The sequence below is a fragment of the Anoplophora glabripennis genome, unplaced genomic scaffold (assembly GCF_000390285.2).
Source record: "Anoplophora glabripennis isolate ALB-LARVAE unplaced genomic scaffold, Agla_2.0 scaffold1, whole genome shotgun sequence".
Taxonomy (NCBI): domain Eukaryota; kingdom Metazoa; phylum Arthropoda; class Insecta; order Coleoptera; family Cerambycidae; genus Anoplophora; species Anoplophora glabripennis.
In genome coordinates, this window is record NW_019417028.1 from 774017 (window position 1) to 788017 (window position 14001).

Below are 14001 nucleotides of genomic sequence, written 5' to 3' on the forward strand. Positions count from 1 at the left end.
TCTGGACTAAAGTAATTTGTCTATTGATTCATGAAGTACCATTAATTATTGCAATCTTCTGTACAGTTTTTCTGTAGAAAGTGTTTGTAAAAATCGAATTCAGTTTCTACAGAATTATTGTATTTATTTTACTTGTTACTTAAGAAAGCATGATCATATTTCTCATACTTTTCATGAAAAATGGATTAACGGAGGCGGCATCACTTCGGGAATTTTAATCACGCGTTTAATCCCCTCAGTCACTAAAAAATAAACTTATCCTCTCCCTCGAGAGGGTTTCATAAAAAACACAATCGTGCGAACCATCACATCGAGTGTGTTTGTGAAGGCTTCGAGGAAACATTTTCGACTGGGTCGTTCGGCCAAATCCCATTTCAATTGCGTCCCACAGCTTTAATGAATCTGTTATAATTTCCAATCCCGATTAACGTGGGCGCTCTCCCAACCAACTCCGCCTCAGGCTATTGACCGCCACTCACTCTCCTCAAACATAATCATATATTCTCGTGCGGCTTCATTCAAAGTTTGCCTTATCCATTTTCCCAATTTACCACAGACGCCGAAATCCGCCAAAGCGGACGGAGAGTTGGATTTCTCTTCCGCGTCTTGCCGGACGCAGATCTAAATCCCGTCGTATTTGCGTAATGTACCTACCGAACTAATAGCCCTTCTGGCCGTCCCAAAGGGAATTCATAGTTTTTGTTTTGTATTAGATGCGATAAATGTTGTAACATTAAGGTATTTGAACTCAACTCAAAGAACTATGAATATTTTTAAAATACTTATGCCCAATCAAATGTCGAATATCTCAAGAATACGGGGACCGCCTAGCCGGGTGTCTTGGGCGATGGATTTCGATCGGCCGAGGTAAGCATCACGGACGCAGGCTGGAACTTGGATGGGTGACATAAGGCAGGTTCGGGATGTGGCTGTGGCAGCCTACTAGAGACCTGGGTCGCTCAACACCTTCCGCCTGCGTGTGGTCCCCGATAAAGTGGTAATGAGAATAGAGCAATAAATATCTGTAACTCAAGACCATACTATCATACATAAAAATTGTACGAGACTTTGCCACCAAGGGGTGGTTTGGTAGGATGGTATGAAGAAAAGTACTCGAGTAATAAAAAGGGGGTGTACAAGGGGCCTAAGGCCTAAGTACCGCGATGGAGAAGCAATTTTGAAAATTGTTAATCTTACGCCCCTGTAATATACAACTTTCTTGTTCATTTATGATTATTCTATCTCATGCTGAAGTAATGGCAGTCAAACTTCTTACACCCTGTATAATCAACCTTGACAAAGACTAATCACGTAAGAAACAGCCCGTACAATTCCACATTTCTCTGGGGATTGTTTCATCAGGAAGTTTCCCTTCTCGTAAGGAGTTAATAAATATTTACAGGAAACAATTAAATCAAACTTAGAAGAAATTACATTTAGGCCAATCAAATAAGATTTTTACTTGAAACATAATACAAGGTATCTCTCATCTCGTGAGTCAATAAATTTTATTAGCTAACTTTTCTATTTAAACAAATAAGTGAGGGAAACAGTTTTTTCACTTTGCAGGGAAAACCATCAATTTTAGCGAAAAGTGACTGACAGACAAAAATAACTTTTTAAATGAACGATAGCTTCATTTATTTATTTAATAATAGTAAAATAATTCCGAAATTGAAATTTTAATTAATATTTCGTTTAACAATAATTTTTGTGACATTTTTGTAAATTAAAAAAAATTAAGTATAAAAGATGCATTCTTTCTGGAGTTCGGGGCTATTCTACGAATTCGTAAATATGCCCATTGTTATTTTTTCGTCGAGCTACTACCTCAGTTTAAAAATAAAAGAAGTTTCTACGATGAATAGAAGCCGAGATATTGCAAAATTTTATAGCGCGCATCAATTTGAACTTTGGATTTCACTTTTCTCGCGCGCGCGACTCACTTTACTTAGCAAATATCTTCTCTTTAAAGGGCTCGTGTCGTGAGTCGTTAATTTTCCACATTTTTCAATTCAATTTTCACGGGAAATCGTAGTTTACGTCGTAAAATTTATTTTGCGAAAAATTCAATGTTTATAAACAATTGCCCTACGATTTAAAAAAAATTCTTATCTTGGCTCCTGTTGGTCGAAGAGGGTGCTTTTCTTAAAAAAAAAATTGTATTTTTTTGCCTGCTATCTATTGAATCTATTTTCGGTGAGGTAGCATAAATAGCAACAATTTTATTCAAACTGTTTATAAGTGAAAAACGCACGGTTTTTTAATGGCCAATTTGAGAATGTTAATGTCAAGAAAACAGTGATATTTTTTAATAGGTCGCTTTATTACATCTTTAAGATTACAATGACCCTTTCAGAATCATGTTTGGTTGAAAATTAACCCCTGCACAGAGGTTTAAAGTTCATAACTTTTGGAGCCTCCGTTATAAAAAAAATGAATTGTGCGAAAACTATTGCATCTACAGCGCCCACTTTTGGCACACTTTTAAAGTATGACAAAACCCTCAACTTGTCATAGGTTTTATAAAATTTTAACAATAAATGCGATAGTTATAAACAAATTTAAAAATGGGCACTTTTCTTGTTTTTTTGCAATAACTTTTTTGTTTATTTACCGATTTTAATTTAGCAAGTCTCATTTTGTAGATAATGTTATTCCCTACAAGCTCTCTGAGAGTCACTTTTCGCTAAATGAAATGGTTTTCCCTGCAAAGTGAAAAAACTGTTTTCCTCACTTATTTGTTTAAATAGAAAAGTTAGCTAATAAAATTTTTTGATTCACGAGATAAGAGATGTTGTATTATGTATGTCCTTTAGACAATTTTACAATAATATCGCGGATAGGAATTTTTTCGAGTTTCTCTTTATCTTCGCTAATTTTCTTGGTCTAATTTTCGTGTCAAAAGCGTTGTTCATTACTAAATCTATTATTACTGTTTTTCTGTCTAAAAAAAAATGTTAGGGCCATTTTACTAAATTTGTTTTAAAAAATATGTAGTTTATTATAGTCTCATCAAATACCTATCGAAAAATAAAAATTCTAAATTTTGGGAAAAAAACAAATTTTTCAAAATTTCTTAAAAATTTTTTTGTCCGCTTTTTTACAATTTTAGATTGAATATTTTAATATTTTTTTTGAAATTAGAAGAAAAGTTTTGAAAAATTATTTGATTATTTTTAAAATTTGGAATTTTTTTTTTCGATACTTAATGAGTTTTAACTCGAAATTGTGGGAAAAAAATGTTTCATCTTAATCATTAATTGTTGTTTAAGGAACAATAAACCAGCTCCTTTAATTTTTTTATAAAACTTTGACGATTCAGGAAAACGGTTCGACCAAACATTGGTACTTTTCGCAAAATTTGCAAAGTAGTCGTTGATTTTCCAAAAAAAAAAACAGGAAAATTAATTTTTTGCAGTTTTTCAAATTAATGCTGAGTATAATTTCTTTTTAAACATACCAGAAGGTCCTCGAAGAGGATTCAAGTTCCCAAAAACATGTTCGCTGTACGATTGACTACGCCTGAAAAATATTTTCTGAGGCCATGAAAAAAACAAAAATTGCCTTGCATTATTTCTTTTACTTGCGCCGAAAGTGATCTCAAGATTTCAAAACTAGAATCTTCAAGCTTGAAGATGCTTTTTTTTCTTTATTCACGAAGTTACATAGCTTCAAAAATCACAAAAAAAAATGAAAATCTTTCTGCTCCTATAACTTTTTTGTTGAGTATATTTTTAAACTATTGATGTTTTTTGGTCTTAATAAATCAACCTGTATATTTGTTAATACATCAAAGTTTCTTATTTATTAATACAATGAAAAGATATTTTATTGACAATTTTTTAAACTGATAAAAATGATTTGTATGAGTTCTGTATAGTTTATTTTACGCTTTTGTGAAATAACAAATAATAACTTTTTTTTCTGCTGCGCAAACCAACACTTTATTTCCCTCTAAGCCCTGCAGAAAGGATAAATATATTAGAATACATCCCGAATCCCGATATTATTTATCTCCCGCAAAATAAAATTTATGGGGGACTCTAAAACCATAAATAAAGTCCTGAGAAGAAGCTGACATATATCTAGACCTTTATTGCTTGGAGGGTTCGCCAACTTTTTATTTAGTATCATAATTTAAAAATATTAACACTTTATATTTTATATCGGACATAGGAGGGATTTATCGACTTTTTGAACAAAGATATCTGCAAGAAAACTATAAGTTTTTTAATAAAACGTGTCATATATTATTAAATCAACGTGACTTTGGAGAGATGTGAAATTGCACATGTATTTTTGCTAAAAATTAGCTGCTGATCCGCTGGTTACAGCTGTTTCCTGTTTTGGTTTAGAAATTGTGTTTTGAATTTTAATAAATATAGATTCAATAAAATTGAAATGGTTCCTTTCCTTCCTATCTCGTATCTTGTATGTGTATATTTTGTACCTATGTATTATATGGAAATTCGAGTTGTTTTTGACATGAAAAAAATTCAATGTAAATATTCCTTTACCAAGCTACAATGTGTTAAAAATGCAATTTGGAAAACGCTTTTGCTTTAGTTTTGATAGAGATATGTGATAATTATTTGCTACACTTTTCTTAATTGTAAGTCTCGCTGGATATTTTGCGGACGCCCATGCTTTTCCGACGTTCCCAGAGTTACACGAACTATGCCAATTTGTGGCAAATTACTCGGTGTGATTCCGCATCAGAACAAAGATCGATTCTCATGAAGTCGATGTCCGTGTCCGAGACACAAACTGCCTGCAGAAGGAAGCATCCAATTAGGACCTTCTAGCCAAAATCCTTAATTTTTTTCATTCCGCAATTCGGTCGAATAGAATCCCCTTTATTTGCTCTAGCCTCACTTCATTTACTTCATCCTTTTGTAAACTAAAATCAATACGCAATTTCGTCTTGTTGTAACAGCCCTGGCGGAGGAATCAAAAATTACGTTAGGAACAGAATAATGAGGAAATACCGCACGGCACAATCATATTAAAATCTGGCTAGATCCCTCGTAACGAATATCTTGGTAATGTTGAAACGGGGAAAGAGAATAAACTTCGCTTCACTTGATATCGCTGGGCTGTTTCGTGGATGTATATTACTAGCATTATAACGGGTGATGTAAGGGAATGAATTGTTACTGATCAAGACAGGATCAAAGTGAATTGTCATATAAATTAATTGTGGCCCTTTGCTGTACCGTTTCTAGGGTACCTTTTTCATTTTTAGAGGTAGACAAGGGCGGATCTGTTTTGAGGTGGATATGAGAGGGGACAAGCAAAGTTTTTTTGGATTGCCTTCAGTGCAACTCACATAATAAAAGTGTAGATTCCTAGATCTGGGCGAGGTCCGGAACATTTTCAAAATGCCAAAATGTTTAAAAAATTTAAGAAAATACCTATTTTATCTGAGTTTTTTACTTATATCTTGGAACCTATGCATTTTGAAAGAATATTTGAAGTGGAAAAATGCTTTAGAATTGAATTTTGCACAATACGCTGCAAGTTAAAATTTTTTAAATTTATTACTGATGTTGCAAAATAGCAATAATTGATGAAAAAAAGGTAAATTAATCAAGTTTTTTGGTTAATTTTTTTAAATTTTTTAATTTCTCCGAGGGCATTCTAATTCTGGTAAAAAAAACTTTAGACTATAATAAAACAACACACCAAATTTCATTAAAATCGGTTTGATAGTTCTCGCAAAATATTTTTTTTTTAAATTTTCGAATTTTCAAAATGTTGCACAGCCTCATATAAAGCATCTAGATACTTGAAAAAATTTTTCACATAGAAAAGACCGCTCTACCTTTCAACTGGTTTTTGAAAAATTTAAATCGGTTGATTAGGACGACCACAGTAAATTTTTAAACTTAACACTCTTTTTTTATTTTTAAACAATTAGATTACATTTGTCAATTTGCAATTTGTTTTTTTCAAAAATTATAATTTTAAAGTACTAATTTTTTCTTAATTTTATCTGTATTTAACAAAAAATTAATTTCCAAATATATTTTTTTTAAAATTTGTTTAAATAATTAATTGTAATAATTATAACTAAATACATTCATATTCGTGTGAAAATATATACGTAAACAAATTTTTTCATTGGAAAAATGCAATAGCATAGGTGAAATATACAGGGTAGCCCATCGAAAACGTACCGCAAGGCATTACAGGGTAGTAACATTTCGGCAAAATCCAAAAACAGGTCAAATTTGTTTCTGAGGGGGACAACTGTCTTCAACCCCCTAAGTGGGGGTGATATCCCCTAAATTTTTTCAAATGGGAATGGGGGTCAAGTGGGGGGTCATTAGAAAGGGCTTTTAATTCTCTATACATCGATTCTTACTTTTTGAAAATCGATTCATTATTTTAGAAAATATGCAGCTTTGAAAATACGAACAATATTTTTGACGAGAAATGCGAAAATCGATTTAATTTTACTTCAAAACTTACGGTATTAGTCAAGTAAATGCTGAAAATGTTGTCCGCCAACTTGCATACAATGATACAGGTTGTCTTCAAACCGTTGTCGAACATTCTGGAGCACTTGCGGTGTTACTTCGCGACATACATTAANACCGATTTTAGTGAAATTTGGTGGGTTGTTTTATTATACTCCAAAGTTTTTTTTACCAAAATTAGAATGCCCTCGGAGCAATTAAAATATTTTTAAAAAATTATCCAAAAGACTTGATTATTTTGCCTTTTTTCACCATTTATTACTATTTTGCAACATCGGTAATAAATTTAAACATCTTTAACTTATAGTATATTGTGCAAAATTCAATTCTAAAACTTTTTTTCCTCTTCAATATTCTTCGAAAATGTATAGATTCCAAGATATAAGTAAAAAACTCAGATAAAATAGGTACTTTTTAAATTTTGTAAACATTTTTGCAATTTCGAAAATGTTTTTTTATATAATGTTAATTGTTAATTTACTATTGGATGTATCGGACCGGGATATTAGAGACAGTTAAAGAAAGGGTTAAACTTTTGTTTCCAAAAAGTATTACATTGACAGTTCATTTAATAAACGCGCTAGCAGCAGTAAAAGTTAACGTTAATGAATGACCTGCAGCCGGGAGGAGCGCGGGGCCCGCGCACGCGCGTGAATGCCGCCCTCGTCGCGCGCAAGATACTTGAAACAAATTTGAAACGTTCAAGTAAAAATTCTCAAATAAAAACTTCTCTTGATAAGAGTTGTCAACTATAGGGTCAGCCAATAGGTATGGATGACTTTTAGAAAGCGATATAACTAACAAAAGTAATGAAGTAATGAAGAAAATCGAGAAGACGCCCAAAACAAATTCCGTTGCCTACGCAGAACGTTTTTAAATTCTCGCAATCCGGCAGCTCCCCCTACGTTCGAACACTGTCATCTCCTCAAATTCGCCGAGGTCTAGTAATGAGGCCTCTAGGCGTAACAGAAATAATTTCTTAACCCTCGTCTACTTGACAGATCTTGGCGGTGTCAGAAATATCACCTTTAACTATGACAAGAAATAATGGGTGAAATATTTCTTTCAATGCTTGTTAGTGAACTAATGAGGGTTCACTTCCTGTCTGTCGATTTCAGATGATACATATGACCTTTTGATATTAATGTATGGCTAAATATTAGCAGATATTAAAATATAGGTACTTGTACGAGGTTTGATCAAAAAGTATCGGGAATTGTTAATTTTCTTAGAAAGTATTGAGTTATCTTCAATTTTTATCCCATCCCTCAAGGTCAGAAGGATCTTCACATTTGACCAAATCTCGCCTCATCTTCAATGTCTTCCTTCCTTCCTGAAAGCATTTGTACCATTGAAAAACCCGTGACTGTGACATAGTAAAATCGCCAAAGGCCTTTTTTAACATTTTGAACGTTTTGCTGCATTTAATTCCTTTTTTAACACAACGTATCAAACGAACTCTCTGATCCAACATTTCGCGACACAAATAATCGCCAAAACCACTGAGGTAAGTGGCAGCTGCCTAAAAATTGACAGGTACATCACTGACAGTGTTACCAATACACAAAGCAAGAATAAACTCGACAGACAAGATACAACACGCGCAATTTGAAAATTCCCTTTACTTTTTTATCAAACCTCGTATATGCAAAACGAAAGTTGAAATTTTGAAACAGCAATGCAAAAAATGTTAACAAGTTGTCTAGATTAATAAGAAACATTATTTTGTTTCAGGAGGACTTTACCTGGTTCAAAATCACATATGACCGATGTACTTGTCACCGAGACACCTAGCAGGTTCGTATCGATTTAATTTAATTCACCAGTTAACTGAGAGTGTATTTTTACGAGTATACAGGCTGTTAATACACGATATACATCAAAAATCCGTTTTTTGTTGCATTTTTTGAGGCCTTTATGCTCGTAAACACAAATTTGAGATCCATGGCCAACTTTACAATTAATCATAAAAGAACCGCAGAAATACCGAAATTTAGGCTCGGCTGTTTTATTTTAAAAGAAAGAGGAAGCTTATTTTGTTAAAATTTCATGGCAAAATTGATACCTTTCACCTGGTGTAAAAAAATCTGTGAAGTGTCGAATGTAATTTGCCGCACCCTTACGCGGGCAAAAAAAAATTGTCATCTAAAACAAATGACCAAAATTTTTGCAGGTTATTCCGTTGCATATGTGTTTAATTGCCGCTAGTTATATTGCACTTCCTTAGTTTTATTTAGAAATTTTTTGCTTTTCCTTGTTGTTCTCGGGTTAAGCTCTGTGGGTGCGGCTCATAAATCCAAAATTATACAGGGTGTTCCGTTTCATAAAGAAGAAAACATGTTTAGTTTGCCATGATCTTTGAAAACACCTTGACAAAAGTAAATATCATAAAAACTTCAATTCGATTATTCTGACATTTATGACTAATAATCCTGTACATATGGCTCACTTGCTTTAATGTCTAGAACAACCGGTCAGTTTCTGTGAAATGTCGTATAAAACGCTATAAGCGAAGACGTCCAGTACTTACAAGCGTATAAATTAGTTACTTTCTAATATCTTGAAGCTCATAATCGTTTTATTCTGAAACGGAAATAATGAATGCAGGCGAGTGTTCATTAAATATTTTGCTTTGAAATTTCGCTAAATATCTAGCCCTGTACATAACTGTTTACAAGGTGAATCAACATTATGCAAATTTAATAAGTTCATTTCGTTCCATAAAAGTGAAACTCGCTTTAATATCTGAAAGTTCAAATTTAAAATGCACGATCTTAATTAAGGCAACGCTGACTATGTTGAATGTCTACTTTTGTTAAACAGAATAAGGTTTCATCTAAATAACGAACGTGAAACGTAAAATATTTGGAAAACAAGTCTCTTAAAAAAAAACAAAAACTACACAGTACTGGAGTAAAATGTTTAGAAACAATATTTTTGTTTTAATATTTCTAAAATAGTAGATAGAAATAGTTTCCTCTTTTCTCTTCAATTTAGAAAAACAAAATCAATGAATAAAATATAAAATATTAAAGTAACTGAAATGAACTATAAAATTTTAAAATTCGTATACAAAATTAAAAGGTTATTATAATTTACAAAATTACCATAAAAAATTACTCATAAAATATTTAAACACTTGTTTTTTACTTATTGTCTGAAAGATATATGCACCTATAAACTTAGAACTCTGTATATGTCGACTAGTATTTAGGGATCAATATACAGGGTGTTAATGAACTTATGTCAAAAATTTAAAGGGGTTAAAAAGGAGCAAAAACTTAGTTAACTGATGTCACAAACTTGTATCGGAAGTTTAAGGTCATAGAGAAAAAAGCTAATTAAAAATGTGTTTAAAACTGTTTTGGAACTGCTGAAGTATTTTATCGCGGTGAGTACATACAAAATATTCTGTAACACTTTTTACGAGTTTGTAGGTTTCTTATGAAGCCGGACTGTATTCGAAAGTCAGTTTGTTATAAATTGTTGCAGTGATTACTGTGCTGTTTTTTAAGAATACATTTAATAGCCGTATTTCCAAGTTTTCTTTAGAAAGTGATACATTTATTTAGCAATCCCGCAATGTTGCAACGCGTGCGAGCAAATTGGATACGTCGCGCTGAAGCTTGTGTGCAAGCAAATGTTGGATACATCGAACATCTTCTATGAACATCAGCAGTTCTCAAAAGGTGGCTCTCTGCAATGTTGAGTTAAGTCAGATTTTAAAAAACGGACATTGTGGCAAAAATATTTGACATAAGTTCCTTAACACCCCGTATATTTGCAAGTCAATGATTTGTTCTTAACTTTTCGTTTTCTCAAATGCCAAAATACTAACCCAAATATTTATCAAAAGTTTTCTTTTTTCAACTTCACCCGTAGACACAGTATAGTGTTGTGATTCCCTGTATACTTATATGTCTTCCTTTTACTGTTTCTCCTCACATAAATACGTCAAAGCAATATAAATAACTGATATTTATTATAGTTTTTTATACAAGCCCTTGTTTTTTTTGCATTAACGTAAATTGAAATTTATGCGCAAACATGGTATCTAAAGCCAACTCCGATTTTGACGGCTTGAGTGCTACAAATCCCCACTCCAAACTTTCCACAAATCCAGATTATGCGAATTAAATTAGATTGAGTATATCAGAGTTTACAGCTTCGGTTGGTCCAAAACTGTGAATTGAAAGAGGTTTTAAGCGTTGGAAACTTTATTTTCAGAATTTGAATAAGTCAGTTCCGAGAATTATTTTCATTTAACGATAGAAATCGTTTTATCATCTAAATACTAGTAAATATTTACCTGTACTGTATTAAAACTAATTTCTATATTTTTATTACATATGAAACAGAAATCTGTTAATACCAAAGCACCAGAAAACCGATTTATGAAATACTTTCTCATTGGGAAGAAAATGGGTATAACCAAACATTACAGATAACTTAAATTGCTACTAACAAGAGCGTTGTAGGTGGAATATTATTGACCATCCGGCACATATTGTAGATCAATGGTTCTTTGTAATCATCCTATATTCCTGCTTTCACCTTTGACCAAGTTGATCACGTAAAAAACCACTGCTACAAAAATATCTTTTTGTTTCCACATTTTTCAAGAATTAAATTTACTAAAGTTATCATTTTCGATGGGAAACCTACGTAGGTACATTCGAATATCCAGGCATGCCATATAGTCTTAAACCAAGTTCACACAACTGTGTCCTGCTTTGTACAATAACTCCACGTCGCCGTCGCTCTAAAGCATTGCATAGTTTGTAACACCTCCAGACACAGGCGTCTAACTTTATTCGTCGATCATTTGCTGCGAGAAGTGTAGTTCTTGATTTGTTAGTCCTCGTTAGCGTGTTTAACGTATCATTAACGATTAGAGGGTGTATCTGGAGGATGTAAAACTTACATACACATAGAAATTGTACTTTTATTAAATTTTCAATTATTATTATCATCATTGTTATTATTTCTTGACAGCTTTCACTGGTGTATCCTCCCGACGAAAGAGCTGAAACTAAGTACATCAGAAGTTCATTTTTGGAAAAGAGATCGTGTAATTTATAATATTTATTCTCTAATATTGTTTGTGATGTGTATGTACAGGGTGTATGTATGTACAAAATATTTTAAATTAATAATCATAATTTTATACTTTGTTTTGTGCTTTGTTATTAGTTATTGTTATATTTATTACTTACAATTAAAATTGTTTAATATTTTTTATATTTTGTTAAATTTCCTTTAAATATAAATAATCAGGTACCAACAGTCAGTAATTTACCTTTCATGGGCAAATCGGCTTCACAATTAAACTCCTTATTTTTAACTCCCTTCGCAACAGACGAATTGTTGCTCTTATTAACAGATAAGTTAAAAAGTAAGAATTCGTAAGGAGCTGATGACATTCCATGTTTCTTATTAAGAGCGTCACTCGATTTATTATTTCTCTCCTTAAATTTTAAACTTTTTGGAAAACGGCGAGTGTCCTGTTGGGATCTTTTGCGATCTGAGCAGGACATTCGATTGTGTTAATCATGAAATTTTAATATCGAAATTAAATAACTACGGTATTCGAGCACCCGCATTAAATTGGATAATTACTTTTGTTGAAAATAGGAAGCAATTTGTAAGCATAAATTATAATAATCAGAATGTTTGTGGTAAATATAACTCGGAATGTTCTTTGGTAACGTTGGGTGTACCACAAGGATCTGATTTAGGCCCTGTGTTATTTTTACTATATAATGTGATATTTTATTGAACAACTTAAGTAACTGGTTTGCCCAAAATTCATTACATTTTAATATTGAAAAAACTCAAGCACTTCGATTTTGCACTACTCAAAATAGAATGTATAACATTAAATTTGAATATTAATAGTGGTTCTCTACCTACTGATTCTGTGACAGTAAAATTTTTAGGTTTAAATTTGGACACAAACCTTAACTGGAAATGTAATAGTAAAAATATAATATCAAAATTGTCTTCAATAACTTTTATTTATTTCGAAATATTAGAACAGTCCTAAGAACTGTTTATACTATGCCCAAGTTGAATCCCGATTGAGATATGATGTTTGTTTCTGGGGTAATTCAACTCTCTCGTCACATGTTTGATGTTTCAAGTACTCATTCTTGTAGAAATATATGTATGTATATGTGTTGTTCTATTTGTTTTCGTTTTTTTTAAATAACATAGCAACTAATATGTAAACAAATTTGTGACAGGAGTGACAGCGATTGTTTTTCACGGTAATGTTAATTAAGTCATGACTAGATCCAATACAATAGAATACATTTTTGTATAATGATTGTTATTGTAACTTTTTAAGGAGAAGAGATGGAAAAAGAATTTCTGCACAAAAAATGTTTATAAAAATGGACAATTTTAGTTATCATAAAAATGGGTATGTTCTTGGAAAAAAAGTTTATGACGATTTTTTTATTTTCCGAATTTTGAATATATGTGCAAAACGGACCTCAGCGAGCCCCTATTCACGCTATCTATATGTCCTTTACTTTTGTTTGTATTTGTATGCTTTTTTCAGTGCGATATTTTAGGTTAGACAAAACTATTTTCACAAAAATAACTTGATTGATCTTTTTGGTGCAAGGGTTTATTTCATTAATTTTTAAAATACTTTCTCAGATGGCAAAATACCCAAAATAAGAGTTTTCGGAACTGTCAAACTTGCCGACCCGATTTCTCTTTAGTTTCTGCGTTTGGTAAAGTCGCGTTATTCATGTTCACTGTAATAAATTCCCATAAAAAAAAACATATTATTTCTTTCCTTACACGATTTACCAACAAATGTTTCTGTCAGCGCAAATCACGCGCGAGGCAGGATCGTGGCGTAAAAAAGTAACCAAGTCTTTCCCGTAAAAAGTGTTTATCAACTCCTCAACCAAACAAAATAACACTCAGTCGAGTGAGTAAAGGGAAAAATGATTTATGCTTCAAATAAAAGTCCCATCCTCGCGAATGAATATATTTTTTCAGTAACTAACCTCGAGCACCTACGAGGGGATTTTCGATGCGAAAGAAATGCAATTTTCCTCCTTTTTTTTGACGTTTCCCGTACGCGCCTTCTTATACGCCTCACAGGGGGAAAACCAGGTTTAGGGAAAGACATAATGTCACATAGGCGGGCGAAAAAGAGGGAAAATGTAATATACTTTTCATACGGTGAATATAAATACAGTATCAAAAGATGTCGTGGGGCCACAAGAACTGACATTCGATATCGCGTATTATATCACTTTTTTGTCGACGAACCCATGTAAAATAAAAGGGATATTGATGTCGGATATTAAATATTACGGCGTTGCTGTGTATCTAAGAGCTGAATTTTATTTAAGATACCCATAGAAGAAATTTTTCTGGAATCGTTCGGAAATGTGTACTTTTCGGGCCAATTTCAGACCTCAAAATATCATATTCTAGTATTTTAGTTTAGTTCGAAAGTTAACTTTCCCGTACCTATTTTTTATCATCTATA

The 14001-nt window shown here is 32.4% G+C and overlaps 1 protein-coding gene across 1 annotated transcript in view; it reads left to right on the forward strand.

Annotated features, from left to right (window-relative positions):
- LOC108911720 (chondroitin sulfate N-acetylgalactosaminyltransferase 2) overlaps window positions 1-14001 on the forward strand; it is a 218456-nt gene that overhangs the window by 73818 nt on the left and 130637 nt on the right. The window contains exon 3 of the mRNA XM_023455836.1: window positions 8220-8282. Coding sequence (XP_023311604.1) covers window positions 8220-8282 — 63 coding nt within the window. The remainder of the gene's footprint in view (window positions 1-8219; window positions 8283-14001) is intronic.